Source organism: Drosophila rhopaloa, unplaced genomic scaffold (genome assembly GCF_018152115.1).
Source record: "Drosophila rhopaloa isolate 14029-0021.01 unplaced genomic scaffold, ASM1815211v1 contig_3, whole genome shotgun sequence".
In the NCBI taxonomy this organism is placed as follows: Eukaryota; Metazoa; Arthropoda; class Insecta; order Diptera; family Drosophilidae; genus Drosophila; species Drosophila rhopaloa.
This window is the reverse complement of record NW_025335123.1, coordinates 15,781,057-15,795,854: the sequence shown is the minus strand read 5'-3', so window position 1 is coordinate 15,795,854 and position 14,798 is coordinate 15,781,057. Positions and strand designations below refer to the sequence as shown.

Below are 14,798 nucleotides of genomic sequence, written 5' to 3'. Positions count from 1 at the left end.
CAGAGGTTGACAGTCAACGGCTTTTCTAAACTGACATACTTTCTAAAAGGCAGCAACAAAAGCGCAGAGAAGCAGCAAAATCTCTGACCAGCAGCAATAGCATAAGCAAGTACAGTGATCCCTCGCCAAATGCGAAACAGAGAACGTAGTGTGTGGTGGTAAATGGTGGTAAAACACTCACAAAAATAAAAAGAATGAGAAACTTTGGTCCAGATACTGCCAGCATTTAAATTTTTAAATGAAAAATAGAATTGTAAAATTCTTAAGATTAGTCGAAGATAAAAAACAATTCGACTTTTACTTATGGTTTTTCTTCCTTTGTAACTAATTAGGATCAATCTCTGAATAGGAAAAATGTACAAAAAAGTCAACAGTAGTCAAATGTATAATTTTTTTAAGGTTTCGGACATATATTTATATTAGTAAAAGTGTCATTATCAAAAGTTGTTATGCATTGAAAACATAATTTAATACCACAATTTGTAGATTGCGTATCTATGTTTATTCCCCCATTTTGTAGTCTCAAAGTAAGAAAGTACCCCAAGGAAGGGATCTCTGTAGTGCCACACACTCTGCAGCATGTTAGCACCTTCTCCTTCCCCTGCCGCTTTTGCTCCCTGCTCATAAACAAGTTGATAGACTGGTGGACAGTGTAAATGACCAAAAACAAGACCAAAACCGAAACTTACTGCTATGGCGAAAAATCAGAAAATCGACAGGAAAGAGATCCAGCCTCCTTTATATAGACTGTCGTGAAATGCAATCGATGCCAAATTAGTGGTAAAAATGGAAGTCGATCGGGGAACTACTTCCTCTTGCACAAGGTTTTACCGAGAAAACGATGGGGATGCCAAAATAATTGATGATTATTTAACCAATTATGATGTTTTCGGAATGTCAAGTAACTACTGTGGTTGTCTCAATTAAAGAGTTCAAAAGACATTCAACTTTGCAGGGATAAAAATACAAAAATAGTAATTACAATTAAGTTTCTTTGAGAACTCTAAATTCAATTTTTATTTAATATTTAAATAAATGTTTGATTGCTCTAAAATTTCAAAAATGTATCCATGTATTTTAAAAAGTATACATTTTTTAAAACATTAAAATAAAATGGCTTAAACCATTTTTATTAAGCCCATTAAAATCGTAATTATGATGGGGGTAATAAAGGGAGGTCGGACGCCCATGGCATGCGATCGCTACTGTCGACTTGCGCGCGTGTCTCAATGCATTTAAATTCGCTTTTTAATTTCTCAAATGATAGAGTAGTGCATATTAACGTACATTTTCAGCATTTTATTAAGCCGTTTTTTGTGGAGTTTGCTTTTGGTTTTCTCTGCAATGACTGTGGATGTCTGTGTATATAAATTAAATGTTTTATCAGGTGCATAAGCTTACTTTTATCTACACCTGACGCTGACCGCGTGCTCAAAAAATAAGATACAGTCATCACTAGGTTGTTAAAATTTTAAAATAATTTAAAATGTTATTTAAAAATTAGATTGCATTTTTCAGAATTATGATAAATGTATATTTTATTGATTCAAATATGTATTTGTTCTAATACAAATGTCATAATGTCATGTCTTAAAAACATAATTTTTTTTTAAATAAAATATTCCGCCATTTACTCTTCACTAATTCCTAAGGAAACATGTGCCTAATTACATTGTGAATAGTTGACTCCGAAGTCAAAACTCGTTTAGTAAATCCACTGAAATCCAAAGGCCACCTGTTGAGTGATCACGGTATATTTGAGTTGGAGGAAAAGCTGTTTGTTGTCTAGCTAGCTTTTTTGTGGGAGGAAGAGGAGGGCGAGATCATTGGCCATCCAATGTTGGCCGCATTGCTAAAATTCCGCAGCTTTCTTTTGTTGTCTCTCAGCCTCCAAAAGTTGTTAATTTTGTAGCCGCACCCAAGTTACATCCAACTGAATGGGAGAATTCTCTACGCTCATCTGTGAAGGTCAGTTAACTGAGAAGTCGAAAGAAGAGTTCTAAAAACAATTTGATGACGCTTCATTGATTTTCAATAACTTCAACTCATTTGCATTATACACCCAAAAACAATTCCTGTTTGTAGTTGTTATTAGCACGAAATCGATGCTGAAAATGTCAAATAGTTTGGGGGAAAATAAATAACCATGAATAAAAGAACAGGTTGATTACGCTTTCAAAGGGGTCTAAAGTATATTGATTTAATTTGGGAATTATTCTCAAAAATTCTTTATTGTAAACGCTAATAATTAAACTTTGGAACTTACAAATGTTTTGTTTTAATACATATTATTAAAGTTTTTTTAATTATTAAGAACTTGAAGTTCAGGTTTTCATAGTATCCGTTATACTGCCATTTTTAAGACAGTTTTTTAAACTAGTTATAAAGACATGCTGATTGTAGACTAAGGATAGTAATCAATAGATAAATCTTCAAGATATAATATCTGGGATACAATACGCATCTTTTTTTTTTACGGAAAGAAGCGTTTAAAAAATACAAACACTATAATCAACCTATGATACATTTTTGGATATAGGGTAATAGGAACTTCTGAACCTCTTACTGCCTTGTTTTCACGTTGTTCGTTTCGTTGTTCACAAAATGCACACACATCTGAAACTGAAAGACAAGCTTAGGCAGCATCTGCTTCTTCTGCTTTTCATGCCTCGTCGTCTTTTGTTTTTTATTATGTCGGTTTTTTTTTCTTCTGTTTTTCGAATACTTCAATTACATGTGCCCCTGTGTGCGAGGGTTTTTGTCTGCTTGGTAAGTATATGTATGAGCACGTTTCCACGTACGATGAAGGTGAGGAGGCGTGGCAGAGGGCGTGGGGAGGGGATATAGGGGGTATACCTGAAAGATCGCCAGACATACTGCACTCGAGCTTCAAGTTAAATGACGACGCCGGCTGAGGCAGCGACGCTTTCGTGTTGCGTCAAAGTTCAAGGTGTAAAATTTGTATCTTTTAAATACGATAAATTTCTCATGTGCAGAGAGAAAAAAATGTGGCCCCTAAAATACGATCAGAATTAAAAATGCAGAGAAAAATCATATATTTCCCTAAAGATTTCAAAAATAAAAAGTATTATTTTAATAATAAAAATCAGTATTTAAAATAGGCATTTATAACTTTTTAACCTATCATATTTCTTAAAATGATAGCAATATATGTCATTTGGGGAATTTAGTATATCGAAATAAAAAATCTAAGGTAAAATAAAACAAGTATTTTTTCTGTGTGCACGTGTTTGAGTTAGCGACGATAATAACTTTATGTGCTGCCTTTTTTGAAATTGTTCAAACCTGAGCTCATCACCGGAGTCATATAGTGAATCTCATAATCGTCATTCTCGTCGGCATTATCATTGACTGGCGCACAGTTAAAAATAGTGACTTATTAATTGAAGAAATGACTAATTGTGCAATTGATTGTTTGCCTTGCTCTCTGATTTGTTTTTGCTTTGCCACTCGTTTTCGATCTACCAAGGCAAAAATGCGGTTGCGGGACTGCGTCAAATTCAATTTAACGCCGATTGAATTTTCTATGACTCAGGTGTCAGGTGGTGTCAAGATTTTACCAAGAAACGCAACCTATTAAGGGAAAACTAAAGGTGAAACGAAGTGTGGGTAAAAATAAGATGTGAATAAGTGTGAAGTAAACATAAAAGTAAACAATCTTAACTGGCAATTTATTTTTTGGCACTGAGAATAATTTAAATTGTACATATAATTCAAGATATTGACCTTTTTACGAAAACATTAATGAATTCAAGTCCAGATATGCTAAATGCCAAAGGCTTTGTTTTTTTTTTAATTTGCGAGACATTCATAATTTAATTGTTGTTAATGTGACACTTTTTGTGCCTTTTCATAATTTTAATTTTAGAAGTATAGCTAATTCCATTTCTCTAATAAATGCGAAAAATAATACATTTTAAAGGAAATGAAAATCTAAAATACGAAATACTTATTTCCATTTTAGCAAAAAATGTATTATTTTCTATCGTTGGATGATTATCTAACAACGGATGTGCGGCAATTATTCAACACTTCCGCAGCTAAGCTTTTTACAACACTGCTGCACACCTGCATTGTCACCTGAGTGTGTGTGTTTACCTTGTCATTGAGCTATCTTTCGTCTCTATCTCACTCCCCTAGGTTTTTATCGAAATGTAATCATCTCCAGCGGCGACTTGGAAAACAAAAAGTAGAAAAATTTAGTTGCCATGGCTGTTTGTTTTACTTTTTAATGTTGTTTTAATGGCAGCTGTGTTGTGTGTGTGATGCTGAGTGCGACTGTTTGCCTGTGTGCACATTTTCATTAACGCTTATTTGTTAATGGTTTGTGTGTGTTGCCTGTTTTTTTTTCTCCTTCGTGCTTTGCTGACTGCATATAAATCAATCGGAAAAATATTGGTCAATTGGGAATTGGTGTCTATATATTAACCTCTTTGATATATTTCAGCTTTTGTCATTTATTTATCACCTTTGGAGCTCAGAGATCGCTATAATTTTGAAAACGTCTATATATTTTTACCACAAAATTTTTGCACTGGACATTTAGCGAACAAAAATAATTTTTTTTTTAATTTTTTAAAATTTATCTTACAACTTAAAGAATTTATTTACATTTACTGATCACTTGTAATGTAGTTATCAGATGTTTACCCTGTAAATAAAGTGAATTGTGAATTGTTTTCCATTTTGAGTTAGAACTTATAAAAAACTCGAAGTGAGGCATTTTATTGATAAAATGCCGTTCATAGCAAATCAAATAAAATATGAGTAAGCCCGATTAAAATAAATAGTTGAAAAATACTGAACGTTGCTACTCTATTTAAAGATTGACTCACTGAATTTGCATACAAAAATATGGCAATATGAGTCATTTGTAAAATAACATAAAAGCCAATTTCTGTTTGCGAAAGTCGGCTATCAAAAGCAGTTGTGGAAGTGATTCATTAATCCAAAAACTAAGAGATTACGAATTTTAAGGCATTTATCGAGTTTTATATTTTTGTTTGTTTTTTCTATTTTCAATTTTTTTTATCTCGTTGTCGGCAAACTAATAAAGTCAAGACAACAATTGAAGTTGGGGCTGCACATTAACGTATGCATAACCTCAAAACCCAATGTCACGCATATTATTTACTCCTCAGCCTTTAGTGGCTGTCTCCATCTCTACCTCTATCGCTATCGCTATTGTTTGCAATATTTGCACGAGTGTTCGTTCGAGAGCCGTAGAGCCGAAATAAACTGAAATGAAATGAAATGAAATTAGCTAACAAGCCGAGGCTGTCGTTGTCTCTAACCGTCCGTCCGTCAGTCATAAATAAGTTGCAAATAATATGCGGACGACGGACATAAAAATAACTAATGGCAAATGGAGCCATCCACCTGTCCCTCTCTATCAGTGGGTTGCATCATAAAGCATGCCTCGTCGCACAGTGCATGCAAATTGTCAGTGTTTCATAACATACTATCTATACGGCAAAAACCGAAAAAAATAAAAACAAAAAAAAAAGAAGAAATAAAACCCCTGTGTCCATTTATTTGACAATTGCCGAACGCTTTGTCTTTTAAATAATTGTCGAACTGTAAACGAAGGCATTAGCCAAGGCAAACAGTCGTAAATAACCCAGGGCAACAAGTGGGCGCAGTTTTGGCCCAATAAATACGAGCAACAGGGCGGATGAGTAACGTGTTTACATACTCGAGTGGTGACTGTACCTGATTTCGGGTACATGCTCAAGTACCTGTATACCCCCATTGAAGAATCTCTAAATATTGTTGCTTGGTAACTCGTTTTGTTATTTTCTGACTGGTAGTTTGGGAATTTAGCGATGAATAATATTTCAACTTGCGGAATGCCAAGTGCTTAGTGTTATTGGTTGTGTTACATATAATAATTATAATTATGGTATTTTAAACCTTGTTTACCCACAGGTAATTGACATTTTCACTTCTGTTAAATAATCAGTTTATTTTTAGAACCATTTGAGAACTATTTTGTGTTTTAATTTATTTAGTTACAATTTAAATTTTCATTCGTAGAATACTTATTTATTTGTTAACATAATGCCGCTGTTAAAGAATGTGTATCAAAGCTACAAAGTGTTGGTAAACAGGATTTTTAAGGTAATCGGTGTTGAATTTTCTTGTTCTTTAATCAGTGTTGGGAAATCCTTTTGATTGTGGCATGTGCCAAACAATTTGTCGTTTTTCGATTACGATTCGATGGGGTTGATATTTTGTTGATGATTTCTAGTCAACATGCGACCCAATTGTCTGTGTCTGACGCTCTTGATGTTGCCATTTCATTTTTTATTTGCCGATGTTTCGTTGTGTTTATTTTGTGGCTATTTTTTGTTGTTGTGTGTTAATGACAAGATATACCCCAACTTTTATCAGAAGTTGTTCCGTTTTTGGTCTCTATTTGCCAATTTCTAATTGTTTTTTCCCCCTGCCTTTTCCCCATTGGTTTTGTCTAAACATTTTTTCTGTTCGGTGAGGCATATAAAATATTTTTAGGCCGATTGCCCTGTGTCTGTGAGTGTGTGAAGTTAGATAAGATATGCACATGATTTCATTGTAAACGTTGTTTGGTCGCCAAGAGTCGAGCGGAAGTGGCTTTAACAACATTAATTTCATTTTATTACCATTTTTACCAATTCCTTCTACGTGTTGTAAAACACACGACAAAAAAGCACAACTCGTGCACTTTAATTTGATTTCTTTGTCAGAAGCCGAAAGTCATTAACCAATTTCTTCGATCCGACACAACTCACGTACTTTGTATATACAAAAAGAAGATAATTTAATAAAACGGTTGCGATTACAGATTTGGTAATGCATTCGTTTAATTGTATGTTATGTGTGATAGGAAGTAATTTGTTTGATTATAACTCTCTTTGAAAATAGTAATGTGCATAAAATAAAAATTTCTTTATTTGTTAAAATCATATCCTAAAAAGACATCAGATGATTTCAATTAAGGTGATGTTTCCCGCATTGTAAATCTAATTGCAATTATAACATTTACCCCCTTTTTAATATCAAAAAAACCACATATTTAAGGAAACCAGAACGTGCTCAATGTCCGGCACCATTATAATTGGTATCGTCCGTCGTCCAGTGCTGATAAGCGCATGTCAGTTATGTAATTTGACCTAATTAAGATTACCGATTCAAATAACAATGAACATTTCAGGGTAACCCGCACACAAATGCACATTTCAATGTATAGTACTTTATATAACTTTTTCGTGCTTCAAAAAAAAACAAAAACTTTCCACTGATGATTGGCTTGTGTCTCATCTGCCTCTCCAAATCCCCTTCCCCGAAAATCGGCCAAATTTGTCAGCTAGATAAACCAACAAATGGCCAACAATGTATCTGTTTGCGTGAGTTTTGCATGCGGTGGTACGTTGACAATTGACAAAAACAATTAACGGCAATCTATCGATTGTGGGTGGGGGTGGGTGATTGCATAACAGTGCTTCGCCTCATGGAGTAGAAGCTAGTCATCATCGGGTAAATGATAGTTATTCAGCTAAATGATTAACTTGAACCTTAGGATATAATAACTTTATAAACTTATAACTCGCTTTTCTATAACTTGAATTAATTTATTTGAAAGTTTAGAAAATATTAAAAATTTACTAAAATTCATTCAGCAATAATAACAATAAAGGGCTCATTTAAATAATTGTTTGAATGTTATAACACATGTTATTTTCATTGGATCGGAAACAAATCCCAATCTTCGTCACAATCCATGAAATTTTTATAAATTAAAAAAATGTTTACATTCCAGTGTTGGTAATTCCCTCAGAAAAAGACCCCAGTCATTAATAATCTCCAATAAAGAACCACGGCAAATAAAAACTTCACACAAAAGAACTAATTGTTCTTGTGAGTTGGCAGTTTGAAACAAAAATGGGGAACTAAAAACACAGGCATGACGGAAAAGCATTGACAGTGGGCCTGGTGGGCACGGACAGTGGGGCAAACCACGAGGGCAAGAATAGCTAATGTATTTGCGTGCTGTGTTAATTGTGGCATCGCTGATGTTTTCATTTCCCCTTCGTGAGGTGTCTCATTTTCCGCCCCCCTTTATTTCCTCTACTGCGGCCTTCCATGTGTGCTTTTATTGTTGTTTCGCCTCTGTCATATATTTTCTTTACGTGCGCGATTTTGTTTGCTCTTTGCTATCTAGAACATTTAAGCGTAATTTGCTTCATTAAATCGTCACATTTGTTATTATGTCTTTTGTCTTCCATCTTTTTTTTTTTTTGATATTTAATTTTTCATATTTTTTTTCTGGAAGTGAAATTGACGTCAAGTTGATGAGTTCCATTTTTGGTTAGAGGTATATTGGTTTTTAGAACCCAGTCCCATAAACTGTGGTTACTTATCAGAAATTTTATGATGAAATTTGAAGTAATTATCGGTTAACAAACTTCGATTAGGTCCCTAAACAAATTACGAAACGAGTATCAATAAATTTAAATGACCTAATTGAATATTCGAGAAAAAAAATGAAGCCGTCGGTTAATACAGCAAATTAAATGTAGCTGTTCTTGTTCAATTTTAAAATAAAGTTTGAAATATCTTTATAGCGTTTTAGAATCCTATTATCTGAATTTCTTTAAAATTATAAATTCTTTTACCTATTGTTAAACTTTAAAAATTTACATATCTTATCTCTAAGACTATTAATATGTTTATCAATATAATAATTTTTACTGCATAGTTAAAATACCTAAATCTAAAAAAAAAAAACAGTGATATTTTTAGCAACAATTCCATTTTGTTGCGAGGTATATGCTGGTCCAGACATTAAAATTAAATTGTTTTACTGTGTTTTTTAAAGAAAAGCTGTCGCCAAGTTGATGAATTGCTTTGTACTCTGGTCTTCTTGTTCGTTGTAGCTGTTTTAGCATTTAATGAACAGCTGTTAGGGCTTAGATAGAAAAAAAGCTTAATTTTAATATAATTATAAATTGTCTGGTGCTTGTCGGTTTGTTTTTACTCGCTTTGTATTGCCGCCCATGTCCATTCATAAAATGGTGGTGCATCTTTATCCTATATAGTTTACTTGGTCAGTTTGGTTTGGCTGATGGCTTAATTGCCTCGGTTACGCATTTTAATTATTGGTGAAGAAAAATCCACTCGCCATGAAAACAAAAGAAGAACAAGAAAGGAAAGCTAACTTCGGGCGGAGCCGAAGTTGAAATACCCTTGCAGAATATTCTGCAAATTATATTCTCCAAAATTATTCATATGATGCATTCTTAATACTCATAAAAAATCCCAACTTCCTAACTTAACAAACACCAAAGTTATGGCATTTCCGATTAATCAGTTATATGGCAGCTATAGGATATAGTCGGCCGATCCTTATGAAATTTGGTACGTCGTATTGATTGGCCAAATGTAAAACCCATAAAAAGTCCCAACTTCCTAACTTAACAAACAGCAGAGTTATGGCATTTCCGATTAATCAGTTATATGGCAGCTATAGGATATAGTCGGCCGATCCCGGCCGTTCCGACTTATATACTGCGTGCAAAGGAAAGAAGGGTGTGTGCAAAGTTTGAATTCGATATCTTTAAAACTGAGAGACTAGTTCGCGTAGAAACAGACAGACGGACAGACAGACGGACAGACGGACAGACGGACAGACGGACAGACGGACATGGCTATATCAACTCAGGAGGTGATCCTGATCAAGAATATATATACTTTATAGGGTCGGAGATGTCTCCTTCACTGCGTTGCACACTTTTGACCAAAATTATAATACCCTCTGCAAGGGTATAAAAATACCGAAAAATAAGACAAATAATTGTTGAAATTAAAAGTGCTCGGGCCAGACATAATTTTATTTAAAGCTCATTATTATGGGGGCTTAAGAGAAACGTGAAGAAAAGTAAAAGCGATGAGTATCGAGGGGTGTGGTGTTTTTTTTTCGTCTTTTGACTTCATTTAGTTTGATGGATTTTAAAATGCGTTGCGCATACGCAATAACAGTTTTTCTCTCCCATTAAGTGTGTTTGTTTGTGTTTTTTTCGTGTGGTTCCGGTGGTCAAACAATAAACGTGATTTTGCCGTCTCTACTTTGACTCGATTTTTTCCACTTTTTGTTGAACTCATTAATGTAGTTAATGGATATTAAACATAAACAAAACAAAGCTCTCTCGCTCGATCTCTGCTGGAGTCTCCAAAAAGCAAAACTGAAGTTATTTAAACGCAAACGTTTGTTTTTAACTGAATAAATGATTGTGAGAAGGGATGAAGAACAATACATGCAAGTTCATTCATTAACTAAATTATAGCAAACATTTCAAAACCGAAGCGCTGGCAGCTCTTTCTCTTTTTGTTACAGTTCAATTGCAGCAGGTCATGAAAGGGAGAAATTTATATTTGAGTTGAATACGTAAAATGTTTTTAAAGATTACTTAACGAATCTTTGCCATTGCACAATGATTTTGAATAAGTAGTAATGCCAAACATTTTTGTATCAGATATGTTCTAAAGAAAATTGAAAGACTGGCAGCATAATTTAAAGTAATTAAAGCGTTTGCTAGTTTTCCTCTCTGTGTGGCTTTTACACCGGCATTCGAATCGAATTAAAGTTTTAAATGTTTTTCTGTATAAATTACAGATAAATTTGCCAAATCATTTCCGCCACAGCGGCAAACGATCAAAGTAGTGTGTGTAGTTTGTATTATGTACCTATACCTATAGTGATGTGAAAGCGCAAGAGAACTGGAAAAAATCTAAATTAAATAAAATAAAATCGCAATCAGAGGAAGTGACGTTTCGCGTTCCCCACGGTATCTATTTATTCATAAAAGCAAAAAACTGCGGAAAAAAAAGGCAGAGAAAAAGAGGCAGGATGCACTTAATTACCGATTTCGATTCACTTAGCGACACGATTGTACTCCCTCGGGGTATCAGGCTAAAGAATTCGAGGCCGTTGATTAGGAGAGTCAACAAAGCTAGGGAAAATCCAAAAACTAAAAGACCGATCCATTCACTAGCACACCAACCAAAAGCATGAGCTCATTCCATTTTTATTTTCGAGGAGCCCTCTTCAAGTTCACGCAGTGGCGATAATAAATGTGGCATGATGTCATAATTTGTGCAAACCGAACCACATCAAGTCGAATTATATTTTTTTAACCAAAAACAGGAACACGATTCGGGTTGCCATCCCTAAGGATCGAAACTTAGGATACCCTTGGTTATTGCTAATGGGCATTTGGGGATGTGACGTGGTACACAAATTAAAATACTTCTTTGATAACAAAAATATAATTATACAAATATTTGCTCCATTTAAGATAAGGGTGTTTGTTGAATGTTTAATTTTGGTTTTTTATACGAATGATGTGTTTTTTTTTTCCAATTTTAAATTATAATAAACTTAAATTTTCAAATATATATTTTGTTTATTTATTATTATTTTGCCTTTAAATTATTCAAATAAATTTTGTTTTCATAAAAACTAAAGAATAAATTTACCAAAATACCTATAAAAACTTAATATGCCCTAGTTAGAGTATAAAAGACAAATGTCTTTTGCAGCTAATGGCTATTTATTTGCATTTCCCTAGAAATATCGAACGTCAGAGCAAAACTACGCGGAAAAAGCAAAGTCAAAGTCAGAAAGCAAACCTAAAGCAGAACTATTTGGAATCCATTGACGTCATGGCTTGTCACATGAACCGCTGAACCCACTGTCCCCTGACCCCATCCCCATCCCAATCCCCTTCACCCTCCCCTTGGCACCAGTTCAAATGTCAATTGTGTCAAATTTAATTGGATATTAATTTTTGGGGTGGCCAGCAGCCTTCCAAGCTCTTTAAATAGATTTGTTCGCCGTTTGTTAATGTAAATATCAAGTGCACACCAAATAGGGAAGCAAACACTATTTTCAAAGCTAAATTATGGCTGACAAATTTGTGAAGAGCAAACTTTTGAACTTGAACTGTAAGTGTTTAAAACAAAATGATCAAAAGTAAACATATAAACAAAGGCAAAGATCGTTTACATACTATTTGTAATTCTAAGCTTCATAAAAAGGTTTCGTGGTTCAGTTTCCGAGATCTAATTTTTGCTATTGAAAAGACAATGTTAACTTTGATTTTTAGGAAATAAAGATGATGAAAGATCTCAGTACTTATTTCCAATGGTTTTATATATTTAATAGACTGTTGTATGGCATAAATTTCAGTTTCGTATCCAAAAGAAACGTAAACTTTGGCAACTCATACTACTTCATCAGCTGGAAAACAATTGTAAATTTCTGGTTAGTTATTTATTCTGGTGAATCAGACTTTGCTCTTTCCAAAACGCGACCATTTCCGTTTGGCCATTAGGAAGTTGTCCAGCTGGGATACATTATATCCATTAAGCCACTAACGCCGCATAAATATGGCAATGTTTTTAAGTTAACGACTCTGGTGTGTATCTGTATAGCTATGTTTGTGATTCTCAATGTCTGTTGCAGTTTGCTGTCAGAGTGCCAGGTGAAATCATAAATACTTATAAATCTATACCAGATAAAACCACATGGGATAGCTGTGATATATATGTTTGTTTCTATTATTATATATGCTCGGGAATTATAGTGAGAGTGACAACTTTGCAGAAAACTGCTCATTATTCATTCATGTCGTGATCTTTCGATTTGCAACTGAAGCAACGCGTGTTTGTCAAAACTGTTTAAAACTGAATATAGTGTTGGCTTAATCCAAGAAGTTTGATTGATGTATTAATACTAATGTATTTAATTTAATAGCTCTTGACAGCTAAGTACACAAAAAAGGGCATTTTTTACTGATTAATCAGCAATGGACGGTTTTTATCTTAAATGTCTGCGATTCTGTTTAGCTTTCCTGTTATTCATCGACCCAGTTCTTTTTAAAAACTGAGTAATACTGTTGCTATAAAGCCCTAGTTTTGATTATGTGGCCCTCAGTTGACTTTGGATTTCGTTGGTGAAGCAAACAACTTTATGAACTGATTTCGTTCTTGAATTTTAATAATACTAAATTGTTTCATTTTGTATATTTTGCAGATTGCAGCACAAAAACAACGAAGAGTTAAGAGGAAATAACCCCAAAATAAAGAACACATTTCGTTTCGATAAATAAGAAAGACAGGAAGCAACAAAATGTCTCCAAAAGCGGTAAGTAAAGATAAAGATTGTACATTATTTTATACATTTGTGTATGCACCAGCAGAAACATATATTCAATGTATAAATAACTGATAAAGAATTATAAAAGAGGAAATTTTTATTTATTGTTTAATTATTTTCAAGTCTTTTGAAAACCCCATAATATTCCACTTAAACTGCAACTATAAATTAATTGATTCCCAGGATGAAATTCTTTAAAAAAAACTGAAACTGATAAAGCACAAACGTTAATAGAAATGTTTTCCTCTGGCTTATGACAAATGATACGTTAGTAAATTATTAAAGATTAGTTATTGAGAAGACGTTGTCGGTTATCAGTTATCGGAAATTGTGTCCTTATCAACAACACTTGAACTACAATTGTCGTCAATTGTAGAGGGATCCCATCTTTTAATAGAAATTTTCCTGGACAGCCGAAGACGAAGACGTCATAGTTGCTCAATTGTTGACGTCGGTAATTCGATTTGTTTCTTGGACATTCGCCAAAAATATGGCATCATACATGCAGGGAAATTATATCAAAAGTCGACGTCATTGATGGGGCAGAAAACTTGACCATGACATTTCCGTTTTTCCCCTGCCATTTGGCAACTTGTTTGCCAATAATTTATTTTTGGCAGCTAGAAAAGTTTTTATCACCAAGGCTTTAATGCTATTTTGATTGTTGATGGATGGATTGTTAACGGTTCATCATTACAATCACGTGTGCAATTGATTTTAAAATACAAAATGTATGATTGGGATGGAAGAAGTCGTTTCCCTTTTATGGAAATTTCTCTGTATAGTGCAGCAGCACCTCTCTCTCTCTCGCAAATCGAGCTTGAATGGTTTCTTCATAACTTTCCCTTTTGTTCGCTATAGTTTTTCCTCAAAAGGTATATGGATGTTTATTGGTGTGTGCATAGGCTGATAGATGGGGGAGGGGTTAATTGCTCTTGGAGGCCCGGAGCGGCTTCAATAAAATAGAACTGACAGGCAACGCGGCGTATGATTGACGCTGATTTGTTTGCCCACCTTGGGGCCGGGTCACGCTCGTTGGACACAGCACTGATCAAAACAATAAAATCGGGAACTGCATAAACAGAAACTAGAATTAAACTTTCTATTTGCTTATATTTTGTTCAATTAATAATTTAACTAAATATGATTTCAGTTCAATAAGGTTTGAAAAAATTTGTTTTTATATACATATATTTGTTGTATTCATGAAGGCTAGAATTCATGTTTAAGGTGTATTTGTACCTTCTGATTTGTTAAACAAGTTAAAAAGGTCTTAAATATTTAATCCAAAGTACATACCTAAAAAAATAACAACTTAGTAGTTCTATCAGGAAGAACATTTTTGGTGTCTATTGCTGCTGTAAGACTATTTTTTTGACCTCTATTGCATTTGCATACTCCTCCCGTTCTATAGACCTAGTTGACCTCTATGGTCAGTAGTCTGCCTATCAGAGTGTCAGTATTTTTTATGGTCGTGGCTGTCTAATTTTAGATGCATAATTAACATGCAATTTATATTAACTTGACAACGAATGACTCGGACAAATGTGTGAATCCCCCGTCCCCTTTTAAAGGCAGAAAT

General features: G+C 34.0%; 1 protein-coding gene across 4 annotated transcripts in view; it reads left to right on the top strand.

The window, feature by feature from the left end:
* The window catches only part of LOC108048476 (moesin/ezrin/radixin homolog 1), a 29,261-nt gene that overhangs the window by 8,287 nt on the left and 6,176 nt on the right, over positions 1-14,798 (top strand). For all 4 annotated transcript variants that reach the window (XM_017129175.1, XM_044461341.1, XM_017129177.2 and 1 more), the window contains exon 2: positions 13,094-13,204. In XM_017129175.1, the coding sequence (XP_016984664.1) occupies positions 13,190-13,204 (15 nt within the window). In that variant the 5' untranslated portion in view covers positions 13,094-13,189. The remainder of the gene's footprint in view (positions 1-13,093; positions 13,205-14,798) is intronic.